The sequence below is a fragment of the Octodon degus genome, unplaced genomic scaffold (genome assembly GCF_000260255.1).
Source record: "Octodon degus isolate 3935 unplaced genomic scaffold, OctDeg1.0 scaffold00166, whole genome shotgun sequence".
Taxonomy (NCBI): domain Eukaryota; kingdom Metazoa; phylum Chordata; class Mammalia; order Rodentia; family Octodontidae; genus Octodon; species Octodon degus.
In genome coordinates, this window is record NW_004524742.1 from 5,314,625 (window position 1) to 5,340,294 (window position 25,670).

General features: G+C 42.9%; 1 protein-coding gene across 1 annotated transcript in view; it reads left to right on the forward strand.

Annotated features, from left to right (window-relative positions):
- The window catches only part of Ryr3 (ryanodine receptor 3), a 622,696-nt gene that overhangs the window by 386,359 nt on the left and 210,667 nt on the right, over positions 1–25,670 (forward strand). Inside the window, exons 30-37 of the mRNA XM_023703237.1 lie at positions 498–534; positions 2,368–2,531; positions 5,290–5,455; positions 14,124–14,210; positions 14,614–14,840; positions 15,446–16,241; positions 18,239–18,439; positions 25,162–25,264. Coding sequence (XP_023559005.1) covers positions 498–534; positions 2,368–2,531; positions 5,290–5,455; positions 14,124–14,210; positions 14,614–14,840; positions 15,446–16,241; positions 18,239–18,439; positions 25,162–25,264 — 1,781 coding nt within the window. The remainder of the gene's footprint in view (positions 1–497; positions 535–2,367; positions 2,532–5,289; positions 5,456–14,123; positions 14,211–14,613; positions 14,841–15,445; positions 16,242–18,238; positions 18,440–25,161; positions 25,265–25,670) is intronic.

A 25,670-nucleotide genomic window follows, 5' to 3' on the forward strand; every position in this document is an offset into this window, starting at 1 on the left:
TCCCCAGTTCTGAAGAAAAAAAAAAGGAAAGGGAAAGAAAAAACAAGAAAAGAAAGTGCTGTGAATGAAAGCAGAAGAGATTGTAAAAGGGGGATGTGAATGGGAAAAAAAAAGAGGAGCCGAGAAGTATTAGGTACACATTCAAATTCCCTTGAATGAATTGTACCAATAAACCTAAATACAAAAAAGAAGTGTGGACCAAATAGCTCAGTGGATTAAAGTGCCTGCAAGCAGGTCCCAGCCCTGCCCCCAGGGCGCACTGAGACCTCGATTGAGACTGGGCATGGTGGCACTCTCGTGCAATCCCAGCTCTTGGGAGGCTGTAACCAGGCGGGTCACTATGAGTCCGATCTAGTAGTGAAAGCCTGAACACTCTGTAGACCAGAGAGAGAGAGAGAGAGAGAGAGAGAGAGAGAGAGAGAGAGAGAGAGAGAAGAAAGAAGTGTGGGGTTCTCAATACAACTGCACAACTAAAACATGGACTATATTCCCTCCAGGAAACAGATGCAAGAAATCCTCTCTCCTACAACAACAGTAAGTAAATGTATTCTGTTCTGGTTTTCATTATTTGATTCTTTGCTGTGTCTAGAATATGCCCTTTACAGTGAAATTCTGTCTAGAGCTCCTCTCTAATTGCCAGTTACTGTATATTTTAATACCAATCTTGGTGCTTCAGAATACATCTGTGGCATTTCTCAAATGTGAAGAAGAAAGAGATTCATCCAGTGCAAAGCAGAAGCTCTACCTGGGCCTAATTGGGCATCTTTTTGTAGTTGGTACACATTTGCCATCAGGGATCTCACAGTGAGTTGTGACTGAAAACATCAGTTAAAGGGGTTTCAATTAGATCTTTCTGTTGCTCCTTTGTGTGGGCACCCCTGAGTTTCTCCCTCATGTCCCTATGTGATTTCAGAAGTAATGTTGACAGCTCTCAAACGAGAAGAAACAGGAAACTAGCCCAGAAGGTGGAAGCCACTTGTGGTCCCTTCTCCACAGCTAGACACTAATTAGAAAGCAGTCCTTCCTTTCTCTCACTGTTGTTTACCACTTGGGGAGAAAAGGAAAAGGAAAAGAAAGGCATGTGTATGGATGAAACGCATGGCTCCCCTCTGTAAAGTTAGTCCGAAGTTCATGGGTGAACTCCCTTACTAGGAGTAAGATTCTTGATGCAGCGAATCACACACTACAGCTGGATCCAGTGCTGGGCATATGGCACCACCTTTTCATTTAGTCTCCATTTAAGTCACTTGAAGTTAATCTGTGTCCCGTGAAATAGGTGGTGGTGGTGTGCACCCTATTATGCAGAGCAAGCACAAATGACCTGTCCAAGTTCACAGGAGAAATTACTGACAGTGCCTACACTCAAGCCTGGATTTTGTCTGGCTCACCTTTTTTATACCCAAGAAAATTCCATAGACTACATAAGACTTGCTTCATTAAGAATAAATCTACTCGGTGTTCTAAAGAAAATGATGCAATAGTCACCCTCCTCACTGTTACTGTAACATAGTGATGGACCTCACAAATCACCTGGCCTTTCTCACCAGGAACTACTGTGGGTAAGCAGACAGCCACATGAAGTAGGTCTCAATTTTCTTTCAAAGCTTCTTTTTGCACTAAGCTGCATCCTAGCATTTTTTATTAACTTTGATGCAGCGTCTCACTAAGTCACTGATGTGCCCAGCGTAGACTCCAACTTGTGATCCTCCTAATTTAGCTTCTCAGACTTCTGAGATTACAGGTATGTGCCACTGGACTCAGCTTGCAGCCCCTTTTTTCTTTTTCTTAGACTGGTCTTGCTTAGACTAGGCTGGCCTCGAGCTCACACTGTAGCCCAGGCTAGTCTTGAACTCCTAAAGATCCTCCTGCCTCAGCCTCCCAAGTGCTGGGGTTATATGTGTGCACCACCACACTCAGATGCAGCCCTCCTTTTTAATCAACAACAAAAGCTTTTTGGCCTTCTCTGTAGAAGGCTCTTGTCCTCTGAGGACAGGGACTGTGCCCACCCTACTTCCAGCCCAGGTCTGCCAGGTACCCAGAAGGCAGTCAAGGCCCAATGCTAACTTGCTATGAGGTCACTGTACGTCACCTTGATAAGATCTCCTGCTCTCATCTCCAGCATTTTTCTGCCAACAGGTGGTGGATCTTTTGCTGTTCTGGGTACTAAAGTGAAGCAGGAAAGGAGAAAATTAGAAAGCCAGACTCCCCATTTCACCATTCCTGCAGGCTGAGTGTACTACACCTCTTCAACATGTGTGCTTCTTCTTCAGAGAGGGCCAATCCTCCACTGCATCTTCTCCGCCTCCCAACCCCCTCCCTCGCTCGACGGGGAGCCACTCTCATCTGCCCTCTACCGTCTCTCCACAGCAATGCTACTATGCCATCCGCATCTTCGCGGGGCAAGACCCCTCCTGTGTCTGGGTTGGATGGGTGACTCCAGATTATCACTTACACAGTGAAAAGTTTGACCTGAATAAAAACTGTACAGTGACTGTCACCCTCGGGGACGAGCGAGGTCGGGTCCATGAAAGGTAAGAAGGGGTCCCAGGAGGCAGGATCAGCCACCCAGCTCCTTACTCTTTCTTCTTTATGCCCCATAGTTTCTTCCCACCTACCTCCACTCAAAAATGAAGCCTCTTGGCCTCACTTAAAAAAAAATCTGAAATTTAGTTATCGAATCTTTAAGTACATTGGAACAAGAGCTGGGAGTGTGTCTTACTAAGACAGTGAGGAATGATAGTGAAAATTTAGAGTATATAAAAAGTATATATAAATCATGGCCCAGAGATGGAAGATAGGGACAACTAGAGCTGAGATTTCTTTCAGAATTTTCTCCATAGTTTTCAGGCTAACCCCAATTTCTTCAACACCAGAATAAAACAGAAAAAGCCCTGTGTTCTTGAGAGAGGTCAGTTCGAAGAAATAAAAAGATGTACCACATCAGACATGCAATGACACACTCAGATATCCTCATCCCAAAAGTTGCTAATTGCTAAAAGCATGAAAATGTAGTAAATTCATGAATAATAGCCACTAAAGAGAGACTGGGGCTCTTTAGAGAAGGCATGCTTTAGGTACACCTGTATCCTCCCAGGGATGCACCGTTGCCACTTAGCCAGATGCTTCCTTGGCTAGGTGTGGCCCAGAAACCATTTGCAGAAGTCCATGTCTCCTGCTTATGTGTCTTTTCCTATACAATCAAGTACGGCTATGTAACAAGTTGCTTCTAAACCTGGCCTTTTCCCCCTACAAAGTTAGGAATATTTTGTAGCCTTGTTCTTTACTTAGTCCTGGTTCATCAAAGGCTCCTGGCCAGAGGTGAATCATAGTCATTATCCTGTAGGACCTGTGCTGACAAGCAGTTAAGAGCACAAGCTCTGAAAGCAAGCTGACATCCTTACTAGGTTTATAACTGTGTCGCAGTGCTTTCTGGAAGTGTGGCCTTGAGTCATTTAAACTGTCAGGGTCTTTATTGCCTCATCCAGAAAATGAGAATAATATTTATGATCCCATAAAATGTGGTGAGGAATAAATGGTTAATTGATGCAAAAATACTAAAGACAGTGCCTCACTTCGAACACTCAATAAGCATTATTATTGTTGCTCTTACTGATTGCTCATTATGTTATGAGAACCAAAATGGGTTATGAAATACAGTGTACGTTGGAAAGCATATGAAAACAATTGGTCAACTCAGGCTTTGTTTCTGAGCCAGGGAAAAGAAGGTAGAATTATCCCTCTCCTTTCAGTTTATTGCTCCTATTTTCTGGCTCTTCCACACAAGGAAGATACTTGCTGTCTCTGAGCCTCACTGACCACATTTACTGTCTAAATACCTGACACGCTGACATCTAGAGCAACAGCCAGTGTATGGTAGGTGCTCTATGATTCTTAGTTCTTTTTGTCCTACATAATAAGCAATAAACACAAGATCGATTTCTTGATCTTTCAGGACATTTTTAATTTGGGCCTTGTAAAATACACCCAAGCCTGCCACTTTGCATCTCTATAACCTCTATGTATTATTAATTGAATTCTATGCGAGTCCATCAATGTATTTAGTAAGTTAAACACTAAGAAGCAGTAATAACAAGGCTGCTCTCTGCCTTTATGGAAATCTAATGATGGCTGTAACTCTTTGGAAGAGGCAATTTGCACTGGCCTCTTCCTGAGCACATTTGTACCGAGAAGCCACCGCACCACTGCTCCAGAGGACAGGAGGCACACACAAATGTATGTCTGCAAAAGTGATTTCTATTCCCAGGGAACAGTGATAGACGTCTAGAGCTGGATGAAACCTTGGGAAATCCTGTTCCAAACAAATGACACCCCAAGGCAGAGAGGTAAAGAACTTGGAGAGAGTACAGTAGTCTACGACCTGTCTACCCCATGGAGCTACAAAGTCTCCCCACAGCTGAGGACCTCAGCAAGAGCCCATGTGAGGACACTTCTCTCTCCTTTAATCTGAGAAAAGTCATAATGTGTTATGCCCAAGGACAGGCCCCTCTGATGTTCTGTCCCAGGATGGGCTGAGGAGACAGAATCAGCTGTCTCTTGCCACAGCCCACTGAGGGCTGAGAGTCACCTTAGCCAGGAACCTCTTCTCTAAAGCTCATAAAGGGTATGAAAGCAACAGTTAAGGAATCAGACATCAGAGACTTAAAGGCTTTGAGGTTAGTATAGTAATGTAAAGGCCTATAATGGAGTTCCGCGTTCTGGGAGTTGGTAGATAGTAGAAAATGAAGGTGCTTAAGTTGTTGCTTGTACAGGAGTGGAGGAGGCTGACTTCCAGAGAACTGCCAAAGTCAAGGTAAGACACCCAGAGGTAGTTGGAGGACATCAGAGACAAATTCCCTGGTCCCACGCCTACCATCCTAAGAAATATAAGCCATTTTTTGTATGTGGTATAGCTTGCCCTAAGAACTAGACTCGTGTTCTGAACCCAGATTCTTCTGCCTCTCATGCCTAATCCCTTTATAACGTTTCCCAAGGTAAACTGACACTCTATCTGTACCCTAATTTCCCATTACTATCTTTCTCATCTGTTTCACAAAGGTGAGTTAAATAATTACCTAAATATTTTCTTTAGAAAGAGAAAGCCTACTTTATGACCATGTCCCCATACAGAGTAGTTGAACCCAAACGAATTTATTTAAGAAAAGAATTAATTGGGGCTGATTAAAAAAGTTCACAGGAAAGTTTCTGGGGCATTTTGCTCATGAAACTTGAAAACAAACCACCCAGTCCAGATTCTGTGCCTTCTCCCCCTACCCCTTTTCTGGCCCCTAGTGTGAAGCGCAGCAACTGCTACATGGTATGGGGTGGAGACATTGCGGCTAGTTCTCAAAGATCAAGTCGGAGCAATGTGGACCTGGAGATCGGCTGCCTTGTGGATCTGGCAATGGGCATGTTGTCCTTCTCGGCCAATGGGAAAGAACTTGGAACCTGCTACCAGGTAGGGACACTTCTGGAGCAGAGACTGCAGTGCCCCAGGCCTTCTACTTATGTACTTATGGCTGTGTTCCTTGTTCTTCTTCTGTATTCCACATACTCACCACAATGTGCTTAGTTGATGAAGACAAATGGTGCATGAAGGACTAAGGAAAAAAAAAAGTGACTTTATTCGTTGACCAGTTATGCTAACCATCTTTCTAGAGGAAGAAGGCTTTTCTTTGGTGATTAGCCCTAAAAACTTACTCATTTATTTTTAAGCATTTCTTTTCCATCTTTATGCTACCTGTATTATACAAGAGGCAAATTTAAGAGATGAATAGAAATACTACTCACTTTAAGAAATAGAAGGGCCAGCCAGATAACTCAGAAGGTTAAAACTTAGGCAGAGGCAGGGACTGGGGTTCGACCCCCAGCATGCTCTGCTGGCTCTGCCCTCAGGTACACTGAGAATGTGATTGAGACTGGGTGTGGTCGTGCGCCTGTAATCCCAGCACTTGGAAAGCTGAAAACAGGAGAATCACTATGAGTCCAATCTACACACTGAGACCCTATAGACCCTATACTAAATACATTAAATAAATAAATTTTAAAAGAAATAGAAACCTATAGAAACTATTAATTTGCCATATATTCCCTTGGCAAAAAGATTGCACTTTTTTCTTTTTTTTTCTTTTTTTTTTTTTTTTTTGGCGGTACCAGGGATTGAACTCAGGACCTTGTGCTTGCCAGGCAAGCACTTATTCTACTGAGCTATCTCCCCAGCCCTACACACATTTCTTTTGGATACTTTTCAGGGATAATGGTCCACAGCCTGATAGGAACCACACTAAAGACAGGTGAGCTATGAGAAAGTAGGCAAAGCTTTGTCTGTATTCACAGCTTTACCCCATTGCTCACATCCCTGCCTGAGCTCCACCTGGTCACAGACCAGCAGGACCCCTAGATTGTCACAGGAGCATGAACCTCCCGTGAACTATACCTATGAAGGACCTAATTATGCACTCCTTATGAGAATCTAACATAATAATAGAAATTGCACAATGTAATACTAAAGAAAATAAAGTGCACAGAAGATTTAATGGACTTGAATCATCCCCCAAACACCACTACCACCCCTGTTAATGTAAAAAAAAAAATGTCTGTCACAAAACCAGTCCCTGGTGACAAAAACAAATTGAGAATACTGCCTTATCTGATTCTTTAAAAAGTATATTTATGTAAATAATACGTTTCCCTATTTTACGGACTGTTAACTTTATGGAAATACTCAGGAAACTTTTCAGGTATGTAAATATAGGTTTACCTATCTTAACCATGAAATACTTTTTTTTTTAACCATGAAATCTTGATTTCTTCATTCTTAATAGCCAGATAAGCTTGGGAGAAGTATTACATTTCACATCCTTTTCTTGAATTTTTGCAGTGAATATTACACAGTATAAACTTAGAGAAAGAGCAGGGTCCTGAGTTCATCCCCAATACCACAAAAAAAGAGAGAAATACTTCAGAAAAGAACCATTTAAGCAAGCATTTCTGAAGTTATATCACCAAGAAAATGATTTTGCTAACTTTTAACAATGGTAGGTATCCTGTGAGCCTATAATTCTACAGAACCTACCATGGGAAATGCTAGGTTGAGGAATTAAATTTATATGTTAGACATACTCACCATTCTGAGGGCAGAACAAAAAAATCACATGTAAGTGTAGACAGAAAGTATCACGCAAGAGGAAGAAGGGATTTTACCCATCAAGAGTTTTCAGGAAAGTGACCCTAAAGGAAAATCCTTGATTGTGAGGTAGAGGAGTGGTCTAGATTGGGAAAATGATACAAGAAGCATTATGGAGTAAAGACCGGGTGTGTTGTGTGAGGATCAGAGGACAGAGTAGCTCAGGGCTCTTATAATTAGCGGTGAGACGTCCATTTGGAAAGGTAAGGAATTATGGAGAGAAAGTAGGGAGCTACTGCATGTTTCTGGGCAGGAGAGTGGCAGGCAGCCCTTAAGAGAGTCAGCAGTCTTCCAGGGTCACTACAGCTATTATACAAGGGATGAAAACCCTGTTCCCTCAGCCAGCGCTGTACTACAGCCTCTGGGCAGAAAAACCTATGAGCTGCCAACTGTCTGGTGCATGGTTAGAGAGATAGGGTCAGACAGGGAACAGGCAGAGTGGCATCCCAAACCTGAAAGGCTTACTGACCCAGAAAGGGTCCAGCAAACTCTTGCTGGGGGCCAGGGTCAGTTCACTGGCATGCAGGCAGCTACCTTGTCCAACGGCATCCCCTACAGTGCTCGCACTCTCTCTGCCTCGTCCTCCTGTGGGAAGCAGTTGCATCATCAACACGTGGCAGGCTGGGGCCAGCAGCTGGGGCCCAACCAACCATTTCCAGAAAGAGGCACTTGTGAAGCCAGACTTTGAGGGAGCAGGTAGACATATGTTTGTACAATTCTGCCTCTCCCTGCTCCAAATCCTCTGAAAAAGTGTCTTCTGTACATTGCTGATGTCCTTCCAATCCATTAGCTTTTTCCCATTAACTTTTTTTTGGGGGGGAAGGGGGAAGGGTCTACAAAGTGTTCAAGGTCTCACTACTAGATCGGACGAGTAGTGATCTGCCTGTTTACAGCCTCCAAAGCGCTAGGGTTACAGGAGTGTGCCACCACGCCTAGACTCAATCACCGGCTCAATGTGCCCCAGGGGTGGGGCCAGCATGGCAGGCCCGGGGATCGAACCCCAGGGCCCTGCGCCTGCTTGCAAGTGCCTTAATCTGCTGAGCTATTTCACAGGGCTCCCATTAACTTTTGAAATGAGTTGAACTAAAGCATCCTCCCTGGGATACAGAAAACTGCAATCATCTAATGACTTTTAAAGCTAGTTGGATTTTAGAGGTCCACATGTACTAATGAATCAAAAACAATAACAAAAAGATGACATTTGCAAGCAGCAATGGCTTGCGTGCCTCGCGGAACAATCCAGGATGCTGAAATGTAACAAGAGAACATTGTGGCAACTTTGTCCCATCTTTCACAGTGGTTCCTGGGTGGCATTAGGCTGGACAGTTGTCCTTGCTGAGCTGGTGTCACCACCTCTCCTCAAGGGATCTTCTTTACTACATGCTCATAAATGCTGCTCCCCCTGCCCAGTGGCCCCAGTTCTGCTGACTGCCCAAAGCAATGTGGGAGTAGCAGAGCCCTGGGGCTCCCTTTAGACCCTCAGGAAACCCACACCCATCAACCCCTTCCACAGCCAGCAAGATAGAAACATGTTCAGCCATATGTCTGGTCTTCAACAGTTATATCATTGTTATTCTGCAGCTGTAGCCATTTTCATTTTTCAATTATCTCAAGAGAAGCAAGCCAGCAATATTTACACACTGGTTTTCAATTCAGAAAGGGAAAGTCACCAAAATAATGAGGATTCTCTCAAACAATGATTCTAAGCCTCCCCATTAAATACTGCTACGCAATTGGAAAACCTTTTTCTGTCCCACTTAATGCAATCAGGGGAGAAATGAAAACTACAATGAAATACTCAAGAAATACTCCTTGGTGATTGCTACAGCTGAGGGCAGAAATAGCAGTGAGATTCAGATTTATGAGACAGTGTAGTTTCTGAATCTGTTCAGTTCCTGTGCCCTGACCTTCATGCATGATTAGAAGCACAGTATCTATTACCACAAGGACAAAATAGATCAGCTGGTGATAAAATGAGCCTTAACTGTGAAAGGAAAAGACTGCATGAAGTGTGGTGTCAGCGCCGAGTCCAGGCTTGCCACTCCTTCCATTGGAGTGGATACTCCTGCTCCAGCAGGTGTGGGCTCAAGGGCAGAAGCACCCATGGGCTCACTGTGCATCAAGCAGCACCTGTTGTCAGGCTAATGGACTTGGCTGAGAAACCACTTGTATCCACTTTTTATTGCTGTCTGACAAGTTGCCATAAAATTAGCAGCTTACAACAACCTGTTTATTATTTCACAGTCCTACGGGCCTTCCTGGGCCCCGCTGTTCTCATAGGGCCAAGATCAAAGTGTCTGGTAAGCTGAGCCAGGCTTTGCTCTGTGGCTCTGGAAGAATCTGCTTCTGAGCTTGTTCAAGTTGCCAGCAGTACCTAGTTCTCTGCACTGTATGTCTGATGTTCTAAGATCCTACATCCTTGCCAACCACAAGCCTGGCCATTGTAGACTCCCAGAGGGTACCTTTGTTTATAGTCCCCTCCTCTTTCAAAGCGCTTGATGGCACGCTCAGTTTTTTTCATGGTTCACATCTTTCTGACTTTCCCTTCTGCCCTCAGTAAGAGAAAACCTATGATTTTAAAGGGCCCTTTAAAAAAAAGAAAAGGAAAAAAAATAAAAATAAAGGGCCCTTTAATGGGCACTTCAGATGAACCAAGATGGCTTCCCTGTCTTAAGTTCACTGTTTAGTAGCTTTATTCACATGGGCAGGACCCCTTTAGCCAAAGTCACATAACATCATTAAAGCAGTAGCCCCAGGGTTTCTATAATTGTGGATCCCACACCAGCAGTACTGTATTGGTTTTATTCTCTTGTACACCTTCCTGAGTCTACATTTGCATTTTCTTACTTTAGTTACTGAAGATAAATCTCCATTGTTCACTGTGGATAGATGTGTGCTTTGTCCAATAGAAATAAGTTTATATCAGGAGATCCTACATGCTTTCAAACCACCTTCTCCCTTCAGGGCTTTGATTGAGCAGTTTATGAAGTTTTCAGGAACCAGTGCTAAGGTGCCTGAAAAGATGCCACTCAGCCTGTAGCTCCTATGCTGGCATGGTAGACATCAGCATAGAAGCCTTCTAGTGAATGCATTTCTCTTCCTTCATCAGCACACATTCATGGGTCACCTTCTGGTCCAGAGAAAGACTTCAGCCACTAGAACTCTGAAGGTTATGGAGATTTCAGGGTGCAGAGAGTTATTCTGAATGCCACACACTGGGTACTTGAAAAATGTGGAAGCCAGCCCAGAGTCAACCCCGCCTTACAGCCAAAGTCAGAAAAACATCAGATGAGAGTTTCCTGTTAAGGTTCTTGACTACTGTAAACTCAAGGGCTGGCCAAATAGCTAAGCAGATTAAAGCTCCTGCAAGCAAGCGCAGGGGCTAGAGTGCTCAATCCCCCAGCCTGCCATGCCGGCCCCATCCCTGGGGTATGCTGAGACAGCAATTGAGACTGGGCATGGTGGCACATGCCTATAATTCCAGCTCTTGGGAGGTTGTAAACAGGTGGATCACTACAAGTCTGATCTAGTAATGAGACCCTGAACACCCTGTAGACCCTTCCCTAAAATACAATAAATAAATAAATAAACAAACAAACTTAGGGTCCACCAAAAATAAGTACATAATAGATACTAAACCATTTGCTGAATTCCCTTCACCAGGCATAGAATCTTAGAAATTTACCATTACACTTTGGTTTTATAGGCATTTATCTCTTCATACCACCCGCGAGAACCTGAAACATCAGGTGTAAACTAAATAAAAGCACCTGAAGTGTTAGTCTATCATGCTATAACAAAATGACACTTTTGGGCCAAGTCTGAGGTTTCATGACTCTGGCCTATTTCATCATGAATGAATGATAGCATGAAACCATGTAATCTTGTAATAGCAGAGCCACACAATGTAAGATTTCATCAATCTTATTTCTAAATACATTGAAAAAGCTTATTATTTAAATGGAGCCAGTACTGAATAGTTTGACTCAAAGGAAATTCACTGAATGCATTTTCTGAATGCCATATTAAAAACTACCACGTATTGTAGGTGCATGAATTCAGCAAAGTAATCCAATATAGTCCAGTAATTTATAATAGTAGTGGGTTATCTGCATGACTGCAATGTCAGAAGTTGTTGACTTGAGCCTTTTACAGCTCAGCATATTAATATGGCTTTACATTTTATACCTCATTTTTATACTTTTCTGCTGGGTTATTAAGACCAAGATGCAGCAAGACCTATATAACAAAAAATGTAACTTTTGCATCTGACAAGGTCAGTCAAATCCCCTCAGGATTTACCCTGAAACCCTGTACAGCAGTTCATAGATCTTTTGTCAGTGTCAGCCATGTGGATGAGTCACAGCCATTGCTTGACCAACTTGCTCTCTGTGAAAGCCTGAGAGAATGTTTTCTCTCCAGGTGGCTCTCCTTAGGCACATTCTACATCATCGATCACTTTCCTCTTTGGCCCCATAATCTTCTTGATCAGAAAATTTGGGACACCACTGAGCTACAGGATGTTAAAGAACAGGTTCTCTTATGTCCTGAGTCCTCACTGACCTTGAAGGACTAGGCACAAAATGTTGGCTATTCTTGTGGCCCTTCTTTTTCTCTAATTTTTTTGGTCTGCAAACTTCAGTTGTTAACCCTCCAGACGAGAAGCTCTTATCATTAAGATATTATAACCCTAAAACATAGGCTGTTGATCTTAACATCAGTATCTGTCTGATTACTTTGCTGAATTCATGCACCTACAATATATGAATAGCAATGGAATACCCCATCTCTGACACAAGTAAACAAAAAAGGGGGATAAATGAGGTCCATTTTGTAGTGGGGAAAAAAAATATATATATATGTATATACAAAATAGTTAGCATAGATATACAGCTACTTTCTCTTAGTTCAATGAGAAGAAAGTTTTGAACTAATAGTGTTCAGACAAGACATTATGTCTGTATCTTGTACTATGAATAACTAATACAAAGACAACCATATGCAATGTATTAATTATTGTAGCTGTCCTTCTAACCTGTTTTGAAACTGTCTCATTGCTACTTTTTTCTCAATAAAATTAATATAAAAAATAAACACTACCAGAGGGGTCACAAGATAGCACAACAGTCTAAAGCACCTGTGGTTCAATCCCTGATACCACATGCCTCACCAGCCCTGCCCTCAGGGTGAGATGAGCTGGCAAAATAAATACATACATATGTGCATACATACTACCACAGACAGTGGTTAAAATAACATGTCTTTATTAACTCAGTTTCTGAGGGCCAGAAGCCTGGTGCAACTTAGCTTAGTCCTCTACGTGGGTCATCTAAGGATATAGTCCAGCTGTCAGCCAGGTTGCAGTGTTTTCTTAAGTTCCAAGTCCTCTTCCAACTTGTGTAATTGTTTGTAGAAGTCAGTGTTTGGAAGATTCTTCCAGAGATTATAAAATTAAGTAAATTATTATTAGCATTTGTCCAACACATCTGCCATTTGTAGGCTGGGAGAATGTAGAAATTTTTCTGTCTTTATTTGCTTAAGATCAAAAGGCTTCAGACATAGAAATAAAGTCTCAATATGACAGTGGAATTCATGTCTCCACAGACTATTACAAATAGAACTGCTGTGCTGTGAGTCCTCTCCTACAGCAAAAAGAGCAAGTGATAGGGGCCCTAATTCTATGAGTAAATCCACACATCTCATCTTAGATGGAGCTAAAAGGTAATCAGTACCTATCAAGCCCTTTAACCTAAAAGCTAAAATTGAAAGAGTAAGAAAAGGGTGATGAAAAACACAGAGGAACCCAGAGGGTTGAGGGAGAGATGGGCTCTGGAAATAGCATTTTTAAAATGTTACTAAAGTGAAACACCTCATGTTCTTTGCCTGTAAAGTAGCAATCCTGAACTGGGAATGCAGCTTCCCCAGCCAAGCAAGTGGCAGTGTCAGGAAACTGTCTCAGTCACTCTTCTCTCATTGCTGGGACACATATCTGACACTCAAAATTAGGGAAGGAAAGGTTTATTTAGCTCACTGTTATTGGAGGTTTCAGTCTGTACTCAGATAGATCCAAGGCAGACTGGCACATGGCAGAGGACAGCAGAAAGAGCAAAATGGACAAGTAGCAGCAACAATGGCAACAGAGAGGAAGTCTGTCTCTCTGTCTCTCTTATGTTACATTCCGGATCTCTGCCCCAGGCTGGGTGTAGCACTCACACCTCTAATCCCAGAAGTACTCAGACCTATAGTCCCAGAAGTACTCAGACCCATAATCCCAGCCTTAGATCATGAATTAATTAATCACAAACTGTAGAACTGTGCCTCGATGACTGCATGAGGCTCTGGGGTGACAAATACACACAAAGCATGGCCTTATTGGTTGTAACAACTGTTGGCAAGGCAGAGCGTGAGACAGACAGGTGTTACGGAGAGGGCACAACAGGTCAGCTCTCCCAACAAAATCATCTGGCCCAAAATGTCAGTAGCACTGAGGTTAAGAACCCTGGTCCTGAGTGTCCCTAGCCTTGCTTACTTGCTTTCTTGCTTGCTTCAGAAAAAACCCAAGTCATCATCTCTCTGTGCAGGCCCGGTAAAGAATGGTGCTATCAGGTGCCAGGTGCATGAGATTCAGCAGTCAGCAACAGGCCTTGCCTTTAGGGACAAGTGAGTAGCACATCAGCTTTGACTGTCCCCCTGCTGCAGGTCGTAGATACTGAGAAAGAAAGCAGAAGGATGCAAGATCGGTTAGCCCAAAGTAGAGTGGTTAGAGCAGGGAGCAGTGATAGTCTCCTCAGAGACACCACGTCTCTGAGAATTTCTGAGCAGCCAGACAGCTGTCCTCCTCATAGCAAGAGTAGAATGAGAGCATTGCTAAAACATCCACAGTGTAGTAAGCTGAGGTTTTATTGGTCTGGAAAATGTCGCAGTTTGTTTTTCTTTCCAGGTGGAACCCAACACCAAAGTGTTTCCAGCTGTCTTTCTGCAGCCCACAAGCACGTCTCTGTTTCAGTTTGAACTTGGGAAGCTGAAGGTACTTATCAGTCACCTCCTCCAACAAGGGAGGGTAGCTCTAACAAGTGGGGGGAATTCCACATCTCAGAAGGCAGGAGAAGTCACTCACTGCTCACCGTCTCGCTGCCCTCTCCCCCAGGCCCTACAAGTTCCTGGGAAACTCAGCTAACAGCTCCTGTATTCTCCTTCTCTCCTCCCCACACCTCTGATAGGTGCTGAAAAAATTAATCATTTTAAAACCCATTGTCCAAGGCCTTAATGATTTTGCAAGGCCATTAGAGGTCCCTAGACACATATGTCTCCCTTTAATTTATAATAATCATATTGATAATCATGGGACAGACACATTCATTCAGCCACTTGAACTGTGTGTGTGTTGCACATCTGTTTTTTTTTTCTCATGCCTTTTCACGTTGTCCCAGAATGCAATGCCTTTGTCTGCGGCCATATTTAAGAGTGAAGAGAAGAACCCAGTCCCGCAGTGTCCTCCTCGACTGGACGTCCAAACCATCCAGCCTGTGCTGTGGAGCCGCATGCCCAATAGCTTTCTGAAGGTGGAGACAGAGCGGGTGAGCGAGCGCCATGGCTGGGTCGTTCAGTGCCTGGAGCCCCTGCAAATGATGGCACTCCACATCCCAGAGGAGAACAGGTAATTTGAAGGCCCACAGAGGCAGGGGAAGGTCAGGGAGTCCAGGCAAGGGCAGAAGCATCCTCACTGGGGAAGTAGTAGAATAACATTTTTTGTAAATAGCTTTTAAAAACTGCTGAGAAATGCTATGTTTAGAGATAGAATCATTGGACCACCTCTGAAGGAATAAGTGTTTCCCAATGGCAGCTGAGATGACATGAATGAAACCTCAGCTGCATTTTCTGAGCATCTAGAAAATGGAGGATTCTCTTGAGTCTACAAATAAGACCAGAGTAGCCCACTCCTATGCCTAAATGTTTTTCTGTTAGGGGACTTTGGGGCTTCCTGCATTTGAGAGAATTTTCATACTTAGTGAGCTTTGACTAACTTTTAAGTTTTATAGGTTTTGGACAGCCTTGTAGTAAGCTGTGGTAATCAAGAACTAGAAGATGAGCCTAGAACGGAGCAGTAACCCATTAGAGAAAGTGCTGCAGCGACGCCTGTGTCCTCTTATCCCTTTCATTTTCTAGTCTGGTCGAAATCCCTGGGCATTCAGAGAGCAAGGCTAGGCTGTATTCTGGTGCCTTCTTCTCCCATGGAGTGACTCATTGCTTGTGCACTCTCAGATGCGTCGACATCCTGGAGCTTTGTGAGCAGGAAGACCTGATGCGGTTCCACTACCACACACTGAGGCTGTACAGCGCTGTGTGTGCCCTGGGAAACAGTCGGGTTGCCTATGCCCTGTGCAGCCACGTGGATCTCTCCCAGCTCTTCTACGCCATCGACAACAAGTATCTCCCGGGTCTCCTGCGGGCTGGTTTCTATGACCTGCTCATCAGCATCCACTTGGCCAACGCGAAGGAGAGGAAGCTGATGATGAAGAATGAATACATCATCCCCATCACTGGTGCCACCAGGAATATCCGCCTATACCCAGATGAGTCCAAGAGGCATGGGCTGCCTGGGGTGGGTCTGAGAACATGTCTCAAGCCAGGTTTCAGGTTCTCTACCCCTTGCTTTGTCGTGACCAGCGAGGAGCACCAGAAACAGAGCCCCGAGATCCCCTTGGAGATTCTTAAGACGAAGGCACTGAGCATGCTGACCGAGGCAGTGCACTGTAGTGGGGCCCACATCCGAGACCCTGTTGGGGGGTCCATCGAGTTCCAGTTTGTGCCTGTGCTGAAGCTCATTGGAACCTTGCTGGTCATAGGCGTTTTTGATGATGATGACGTTCGCCAGATCCTGCTCCTGATTGATCCCTCTGTGTTTGGGGAGCCGGGTGGGGAGACAGAGAAGGGAGCAGAAAAGGAGGAAGTAACCCAGGTGGAGGAAAAGGCAGTGGAGGCTGGGGAGAAGGCCAGCAAGGAGGCTCCAGGCAGAGGCTTGTTGCAGACCCGACTACCTGAGTCCGTCAAGCTGCAGGTAACTCTGGCAGAAAAGCTCATTCCCAGAAGTGGGTCAGGAGGGAGAAGGGCACACCCTGATAGCAGAGCAGGACTATGGGCACTGGCTCCTGCTCCTGTGGGCATAGCCTGCTGCTGAAAGGGTGCCGCAAAGAGTGCAGAAGGAGAGCTCATGGCCGAGGCTCATTTCTCCTCAGCCTCCACTAGCCTCAGTGAGAAAAATAACCCTTTGCAATAAGACACATTCTTCTGAAGTATTCTCCAGTCATGGATTTGCCCCTATCTCTTAATCTTTGCAGTTCAACTGCCCACTCATAAACTGTGCATCTAGAGAGAAGGAGGAGCCCAAGGAGCTGCCTCATAGGGCAGCCGCACTCCCATCTGCTCCCGGCAGGTGCTGTGTCCAGGCAGCTGGACTGACCCAGTCCTGTTAGCCTAGCATTCACATAGCTGCCACCTGAGCTACAGAGGACAGCCACACCAATGGAGCCACCCTAGCACAGTGTAGGAATTTCAGACACTACATAGGTTTTCCACATATTAGCTAACCTCAGTCATAGGCCAAGGAAAAGAGAAAAATCAATAGAACAGTCTATCACAGTACTGGGGGCCTGGGTCAGACATTCATAGGTATAGTAGGATTTAGACCCTGCCTGCCCCTCACTGCTTACATGTTCTATGAATTGGCCAGGTCAACCACCAGCCAGGCCCTTAGCTTTAACACTTGTAAAATATGGATTATATAAAATATATTTCAGGAAGTAGAATATGAAATAAGCTTTATCACAAGTATAGTAAGGTAACCTATATTGGTAACCCATATTGGCTCTCTTAGCCAAGGTGATGGGATTTGTAGGTGGTCAGTTAATCAAAACACTGACAGCACCACATGCCATTGCCACCCCTGGGAACAATGAGCCAGTCATAAGACTGGGTGTATTGGCACACACCTGTAAGCCCAGTGCCGGGAAGGCTGAAACAGAAGGATCACGATGAGTCCAAGCTGCATAGTGAGACCCTGTACTAATTACATTTTTGTTTAAATTGCATATAGAGGAGAAATAAAAAATCTTTATGCATATATGCCCCAGGTGTTTAATTGAAACCTATAAATGTACTATTCTGATGTAGGGCCAAAACTTTCATTTAGTGTAAGTCCCCTGTCTGGCAAATGAAGTTCTTTTTTGCATAGATGACAACTGGAAAGCAGTACCTGTAGTCACCAGTCCAGCAGGTTTTCAAGTAAAATTCAACTTAGAAGCAGTCATGTGCTCTGTGATGGCATTTCAGTGAACAGTAGACCCGAGGTGACGGCGGCCTTGTAAGGTCACATTGCTCAGTGCTGTCATAACCACCTCAGTTTGTGGAAAACACTGTGACACCAGGGCACTCACCTCAGGATGGCCAGTGCAGGGTGCACTGCTGCCCTTAAGTGAGGCATGGCTGACTATAACTGGAAAGCTTCCTGAGCCCAAAGTGTGCCTTCATTTTTTATTCCCCCCAACTTTTTACAGTTTTAGTATTTTTTAAAATAGTGGTTTTAAGTTTTAAACTTCTTTGTACAGTGGTAATAATAATAGAAGTACTATAATGCCAGCAAAGAACTAGTCACAGTCAGTGTACATCAGTGACAACTGGAAAATAAGGAAAGGACAAGAAACATCCCAGTTTTCCATCCTCTAGAACTGGAAGGCATCAAAAGAGAAGGCAATTGTGAAGAGCTCTCTGCAAACATTGTCTTGGCCATGCCATCCTTTCTCTCCATAAACATATGTGCTCTGCCCCTAGGGAGGGTTTTTTCCCTCTTACTCCCCTGGCCTAATGATGAAGAGCCAGTCTCTGAATTCAGGCTGACTTGGATTCAAGTAATAGCTTTGTGGTTACTTACTATGTGACACCAAACAGGTCATTCCAGTTGTGTAAGTCTTGGGATCCTAATCTGTAAAATGAGGGTGCTGGAAGCCTCACTGGTATACACCTAGAATGATGCTAATTAGCACATATACTTCTTTGCAGATGTGTGAGCTTCTCAGCTATCTGTGTGACTGTGAACTGCAGCACCGAGTGGAGGCCATTGTGGCATTCGGTGACATTTATGTCTCCAAGCTGCAGGCAAATCAGAAGTTCCGCTACAATGAGCTCATGCAGGCCCTGAACATGTCTGCAGCCCTCACGGCCCGGAAGACCAGGGAGTTTCGCTCACCGCCACAGGAGCAGGTAAGAGCCTCTTCCCAGACTGATTTCCTGTTCCCCAGACAGCTTTCCTACAGAAGAACCCACAGAGCAGGGCCCACATTATCTTCATGGTATCTCAGCAAGAGTTGAGGTGGTAAGACCCGTCATGGCACAGGAGCCAGCCCTTGCTGTGTGGGTCATGACTGAGAAGTATGTGCCAATGATCTTGGGAAGGGAAAGAACCCTTGCTACGCTACACACAGGGCGAGGCTTTCTCTCTCCCCTTACCCTGTCATAACTATACTTTATGAATGAGTCTAAAACCCAGAGCACTGTGGGGATTCACCTGTAACCTCAGCAAGAATCCACACTCAGAATTTCTGACATCCCGTCCAGAAGTCACTACCTCCCTGTGAAAGACCCACAAAACATGGTCAGGAGGCCCTGGTGTGAGAATTGGAATGCAGCCTTCCTCTTCTGATGTGTCCAGCCCATTGACCCAGTGCCCATGGCGCTCTAACAAACCATCCCAGCCTGTGTAGCCTGGAGAATGGCACTCAACCAGCAAATCATACTTGGTGATGTATTGCATTAATTCTCTACAGCACTCTATTCGTAGCTAGCCTCACCCAGATGAGAAGCTTTCTATGAGGATAGTCAAAACCCTGGTAAGAAACTTTCAAATGAGGGAGGCACATCTTCAAGAATAATAATTTTCATGCATGCCACTTGTCAGCAGTCCTCTTATGCCCTGTGGACTGGTTAGCCTCCCAACATGTTCAAAAGAGAAGATCAATATCTCAATGAAGAAATTAGTTTTCTGTCTCTAAAACCACATCTTCAGATACTATGTATATTTAATAAGTGTTCTAGTCATTAATCATTCTCAGTGTAATTGCCACTATTTTATGTTAATGGCACAACGACTGCTTCATCCAATTACTTTCCTAACCTATTTGATAGAACATATATACTTATGCTGGCTTAAAAATGAACTACATACCTTGGTTTTGAAAAGATTCACTTGGATGATACTGGCCTTGCTAAAGAGGAGACCAAGCTCACTTCCCTTTCCTGGAAGCAAAATGAGAAGACCCTTCGGCTTCCTTGGAACAAGTCTCTGTGCCGTTTCCCCTCCCAGGAATTGCTCTTGAGGACTTTACAGATGGGACGGACTGCTTTTAGGCTGGCAAACAGTGTGGACATTCCCCCGTCTCTAGGCAACTGCCAGATCTGTCATGTGTTTAGGGATAATGAGAAGGGGAATGATGGGGTGACTGCAGCCCCAGTGTTGACTTCAGACTGCAGAGCTCCATGTCCTGTGTGGTTGGGCACATGACCTCTCTGCATCCCTGTTTTTCCAGCTCAATATGTAGGCAGTGTTTGTAACTCCCTTCCACGGCTACAAGGATAAGGACCTACATGATAATTTATTTAGATTGCTTAGCATGATGTCTGCCAAAGAATAAGCTCTCCACAGGTACTACCTGGACTACCATCAATTTTATTTTTTTATTTTAAAGAGGACAAAAACAAAAACAAATAACAGGAACAAAGACAAAAAACAATAGGAAATGTACAGAATTTCAAAACAATAATTAAAAAATTAATAATTGCTATATTACATATACTGTGCCCAATTTTATATGCCAATATCTGTACCATTGATTTTACTGTTCAGTATATTTGTATCTGCCTCATGCCTTGCTCTGTGATCTTCAGTCAATGGCCAGTGTTTTGTTTTATTGGGTTGTTTTTGAGTCCTAGATAATAGCCTTTCTTACTGGAATAAAGTGAATGTCAGTGTTATTTTGATTTGTATTTCTCTACTGGTCAGAGTAGAGTTCACACATTTTTCTGGCATCTCTTTACGCCAGCCAGCACCAGGGTCGTCCATCCAACCCTGCCTGGCCTGGCTCCCAGCAGGACAGTGTTGGCTCCTATTTCCTCCCCATTCTGTTCCCAGACCTGCTGTCAACCCTGTCCAGGCCCCTGCCACCTCCTCCCTTAGGCTTCTAGCCAATCTCTTGATGCATTGTTTTGGAAACCCTGACTCTAACCACTTGAAGAGCTTAATTAATAAAACAGGATCTCTAATTCAACAGTCTAGAGTGAGCCTCAGGTATTTGTATTTAGCTAGTTTTCTGTTAATTCTGATGTTGCTGGTCTAAAAATAAAATCAAAGAAAGGACACTAACTGCTAAGCATCTCAGCTGTCTCATCTGCCACCCCTCCCAGATAATTTGCTTCGAGAGGGGACCAATCTGTACCAATCTCAGTGTAAGAAAGCATTGAAGGATGCAGAAGATATAGACCAACTGAAGAGATCAGCAAGACAGAGTGTGCATAGAAATCTGATGGGTCTTTTCAGTATAAATTCTTATGAAAATATTTTATTATTATATGTTTTTAATACATAAGCATTCATGTTAGGGAGTTGATACATATTCATATCACATCTTACTCATTTTTACCCCCCTCCCTTGCCCTCTGCTTCCCTCTCTCCTGCCTTCCCCAGATCCCTTTCCCCTCTCCATAGAGTCTCTCTCTCTCTATTGCCTACCATCTCTTTAATTTGTTCTTTCAATTATTTATACCTGCGGACCTTCATGTTAGAGAAACCATGCGATACTTACCCTTCTGTGTCTCATTTATTTCACTCGTATTATGGTCTTACTATGGTCTCAAGATCCACTCATCTCCTAAATATAACTCAGATATATTCTTTATGAGTGAGTAATACTCCACTGTGTGAGTATACCACAGAATTTTTGTTCATTCATTTGAGGAACAAACATGTAGCCCTCTTCCATGGTTTAGCACTTGGGAGTTTTGCTGCTTTACACATGAGTATGCACTGTAATAGGATTCTTTACCTCTTTGGGGAGGATGTCTAGAAGGGAAATCACTGGGTCAAATAGAGTTTCTATTTTTCATTTTTTGAAGCATTCCCATTCTGATTCCCATAATAGTCTTACTACTTTACATTCCTACCAGTGGTGTAAAGGGGTCACTTTTCCCCAAAATCCTTGCCAGAATTTGTTTTGTTTTATTGGGTTGTTTTTGAGTCCTAGATAATAGCATTTCTTACTGGAATAAAGTGAATGTCAGTGTTATTTTGATTTGTATTTCTCTACTGGTCAGAGATGCTGGACAATTTTTCCTGTATTTTCTGGCCATTTGTACTTGCTTCCACATGCTTTGAAGAGAAAATGGAGGTTTTAATCCTAACATCCAGAGTATTCAGAGTGATGGAAAACTCCTTGAGAGATATATTTTAAGTGCAAAGGAAGGTAAAGCTAAGATTGGTCCCACGGTTGTTGGCAAGCTGGTTCAGTGTGGTCAGTAGTTTATCACTTCCAGGGGACTTTGTTAAAAGGTGGAAGTTAGAGCAGAGAGTTCTGCTTAGTTCTTCTCCTCATCCCTCAACTTCATACCCTGTAAGTAGGGGAGCTGCTGATTCCAGAATGTTCCACCAACAGTATGATCTATCAGCAAATAAATTAGTTCTGTGACTCTGAAATCAAATCTTAATATCTTACATTTACTTAAGAAAAAAACATATATTATTGATTCAATTATCATAAATTAGCATCCTGAAAAGTGCTAAGTCACAAAGTGACTTTCAAACTGATTTAATGGATATTATTTTAGTACAAAACCTCTACCACTTCCAAGAAATGATTGCAGTAGAAGATTTGAGCAAGAGTCTTTCTAATAATGTTAAGTAAAACTCATTGTTTAACAAGAGGTCATAGATCTTAACAGATGGAGAAAATACCTTTTTGCTTGGTGTTGGATTACCATGGCTGAGAAGCAGAAGGGCCGAGATTGCGTCTACTTAATTTCTGAAGCCCCCCCCCCAGGTGCTCACCAAGCTAGAGTTGTTGGCCTTGAAGGATGAGTTCTGATGTTCAGAAAGCCGGGGGAGAAATAAATACCAGCTTAATTTTCACTAATCTCTGACAGCAGCAAAGTGAGTCCCTAGCTTTGTCACAAACAGGCATTGCAGGTCTTTTTATATCACATTATAATGGTCAGAGTATTTAAAAACACTCACTGGTGTTTCAAGATGACAGTGATGAGCCAGGCTACATGGCACATGCCCGTAAACCTAGCACTTTGAGAGGCCAAGGAAGGAGTATTCCAAATTGCCCAGCTGGGGTAATTTAATAATTTATCAATCTTGTGTCAAAATAAAAAATAAAAATAGCAAGGAAACATAGCTCAGGGTGAAGGCTTTGGATTCAATCCCCAGTACCACTTTTCTCAAAAGCGATTATGAGAGCATCCACTAGCTCTTTTTACTTAAATTAAAAAAGAAGCATTACTTACCTCAATTTCACGAGAAATGATATCAAGAATACCAAATAGGATCAGCTCAAATTAAGATCGTCTGCACAGCAAAGGAAACAGTCCCCAGAATGATGAGACAAGCTACAAAATGGGAGTAAAGATTCGCCAGCTATCCTTTTGACAGAGCACTAATACCTAGAACATATAAAGAACTCAGAAAAATCAGACAACCCTCAAATGAAATACCAATCAAAAAATGGGCAGATAAAATGAACAGACATTTCTTACAAGAAGCACAAATTGCCAATAAATACTTGAAAAAGTGCTCAAGAGCACAAGCTCTAACAAAATGCAAATTAAAACAACTCTGAGGGGCCAGCCTGATAGCTCAGCAGACTAATGTGCCTCCTTAAGCAGAGCTCAGCAGCCACAGGGTGCGCTAAAATGACAACTAAGACTGGGCGTGTTGGCACATGACTGTAATCCCAGCGCTTGGGAGGCTGAAAACGGGAGAATCGCTACAAGTCTGATCTACACAGTGAGACCCTGTAGGCCCTATAGACCCTGCCCTAAATGCAGAAAAAAAGAAAAAGAAAACACTGAGATTCTGTCTTAAGTCGGGAAGAATGGCTGTCATCAAGAAATCAGACAATAATCAGGTAATAACAACTGCTGGTGAGGGTGCTGGGGGGAAAGAACACTTCTAAACTGCTGGTGGGGCTGTAAGCTAGCACAACTACTATAGAAATCAGCATGGAGAGCCCTCAAAACATGGAAAATAGATATTCCATTCAACTAAGCTGTCCCCTGCTAGGTAGCATCTTCCCAAGAGAGTTAAAGACATCATATTACAATGATGCATGCACTCCAAACAATGACACCTGTTTGTAGCAGCACAATCCACAATAGCTAAATCTTAGAAGTGGCCTGTATGTCCATTAACAGATGAATGGGTAAAGAAAATGTGATACTTATACACAGTGGAACACTAATCTGCCATGATGGCAAGTGAACTAAATCAGACCCACAAACTTAAATAGTACATTGTTTCTTTTCTATAAGCCTCAATATAAATAAAGAAAAAACTAAAAGATAGTGAGAATCAGAGAGATAGATCTTCTGCAAAGGGAGAGGGAACCAAGAAAAGAAGGAAAATGGGATTTTTTAAAAAAGAATGAAAATGTGTTATGTACATGGACTACCTCCTCACAAGGAACATCATCATTGTGTACCACAAATGTGCTAAAACTGAAAAACAACAAGTATTACTACATCATGAATTTGGTTTTTGTGATTTTGACAAGGGGATTTCAGTAATGATTTTCTTTGGATTTTTGTATGTCTTATTTTCTTAAAATAAACAAAAAAGCAACCCATGGATTTTAACATACTAGCAGAGGTGCAAAAATAGTTAAGAGTCCTTGAGACAAAACTGTAAAGGAAATGCATGACAGACTGACTTCAGGATGGGAACCTGCATGTCAAAAACACAAACAAAAACCTATGAACACAGTTAAAAGAACTCACTAAAACCCAGGAAATATATTTGTCGCATATTATTACAAAGGGTAAGAATCTAGAACTGTGCGAAGTATTCACCAATTTCTACAAAGATAATTCCCCAATAAAAATAGAAGACAAACATGGACAGAAAATCTATAAAATCAGTCTGTATGTGTAGAAAAATCAAGTTCATCCTCACCAATTAAATTCAAATTAAAGCAACAAGGATAGGACATTTTTCACCCATTAAATTGGAAAATGTGTTAACTCTCACTGTTATAATGGAGATGGGAAGGAAATACATACTCTTATATAATTTTGGTAGTAATATAAATTTCTGTGACCCTTCAGGAGAGCAATTTGGCGATTCATAACAACACCACTAAAGTATAGAAACCCGTCACTTTAGCCATTTTGCTTCTAGGCTTTTATCCCAAGAAAATGATTAAATATATGATCAAAAATTATAGGAAAGGAAATTTAGAACAATTTAGTTGCAAGAACAAAAAATGCAAATAACTAAAAATATAACAGAATTAATGGTATAAAAAGTATTATCCTTAGAATAAAATACAGTGTACCTATTAAAAATCAGATTAAGAAAATGCTCAAGGTAAAAATAGAAAATACAAAGTTTAAAAAAAGTATAACCAGTGTGTGATCCAAATCTGTGTGGATAAACAGAAAATCTGAAAGATACTAACTAAAATATTAACAGTGGTTATCTTTGGCTGGCGAGATCACAGCAAATTTTCTTCTTTGATATTCTCCAAGTTTTGTATAATTAATAACTTACCTTCCTAAGCAGAAAAATATGTGAAAGATATTTTAAGTCTAGGCCATTTTAACTTGAGAAAGCTAATTAAATAAAATTGTATACAGAATGTTAAGCATAGATCTAAAACAAAATCTGTATTCCTTGACTGCTGTTGAGAACCAGAAACATTCTTCTTTTGCCCTCAAAGATCAACATGCTTCTCAATTTTCAACTGGGAGAGAACTGCCCCTGCCCAGAGGAGATCCGGGAGGAGCTCTATGACTTCCACGAGGACCTGCTCGTTCACTGCGGTGAGCTGCTGAGAGATAAGCCTAGGCCACAGCCCTGTTCCCCATTCTTTCCTTGGGAAACCAGTGGAGGCTTTGGGAAGTGAGCCGCGCGCTGGACATTGCAGCGCTCTAGCCCTCGTTCCCACCGAGGCTCTGCCCTAATGGTAAGAGCCAGAGCAGATGTGACAAACAAGCCTGGCAGGGTATATGACTAAAACTCCTGCCGCACAGAAGCGGCTTTGTGGAGACAGAGGGAACACGGCCCTATACGAGGAAGGAAGAGTTGATCTCTCTGTGTAGCCCACCAAGTCTATGTAAAGTGGTTTGGTGGGAACGTTCTGCTGCCACATGGTAGCTCTTGGGAGGTATATGACGAGGGAAGAGTGACTTCTGTCCTTACGGATTCCAAGACAGCAATCTCCACAAA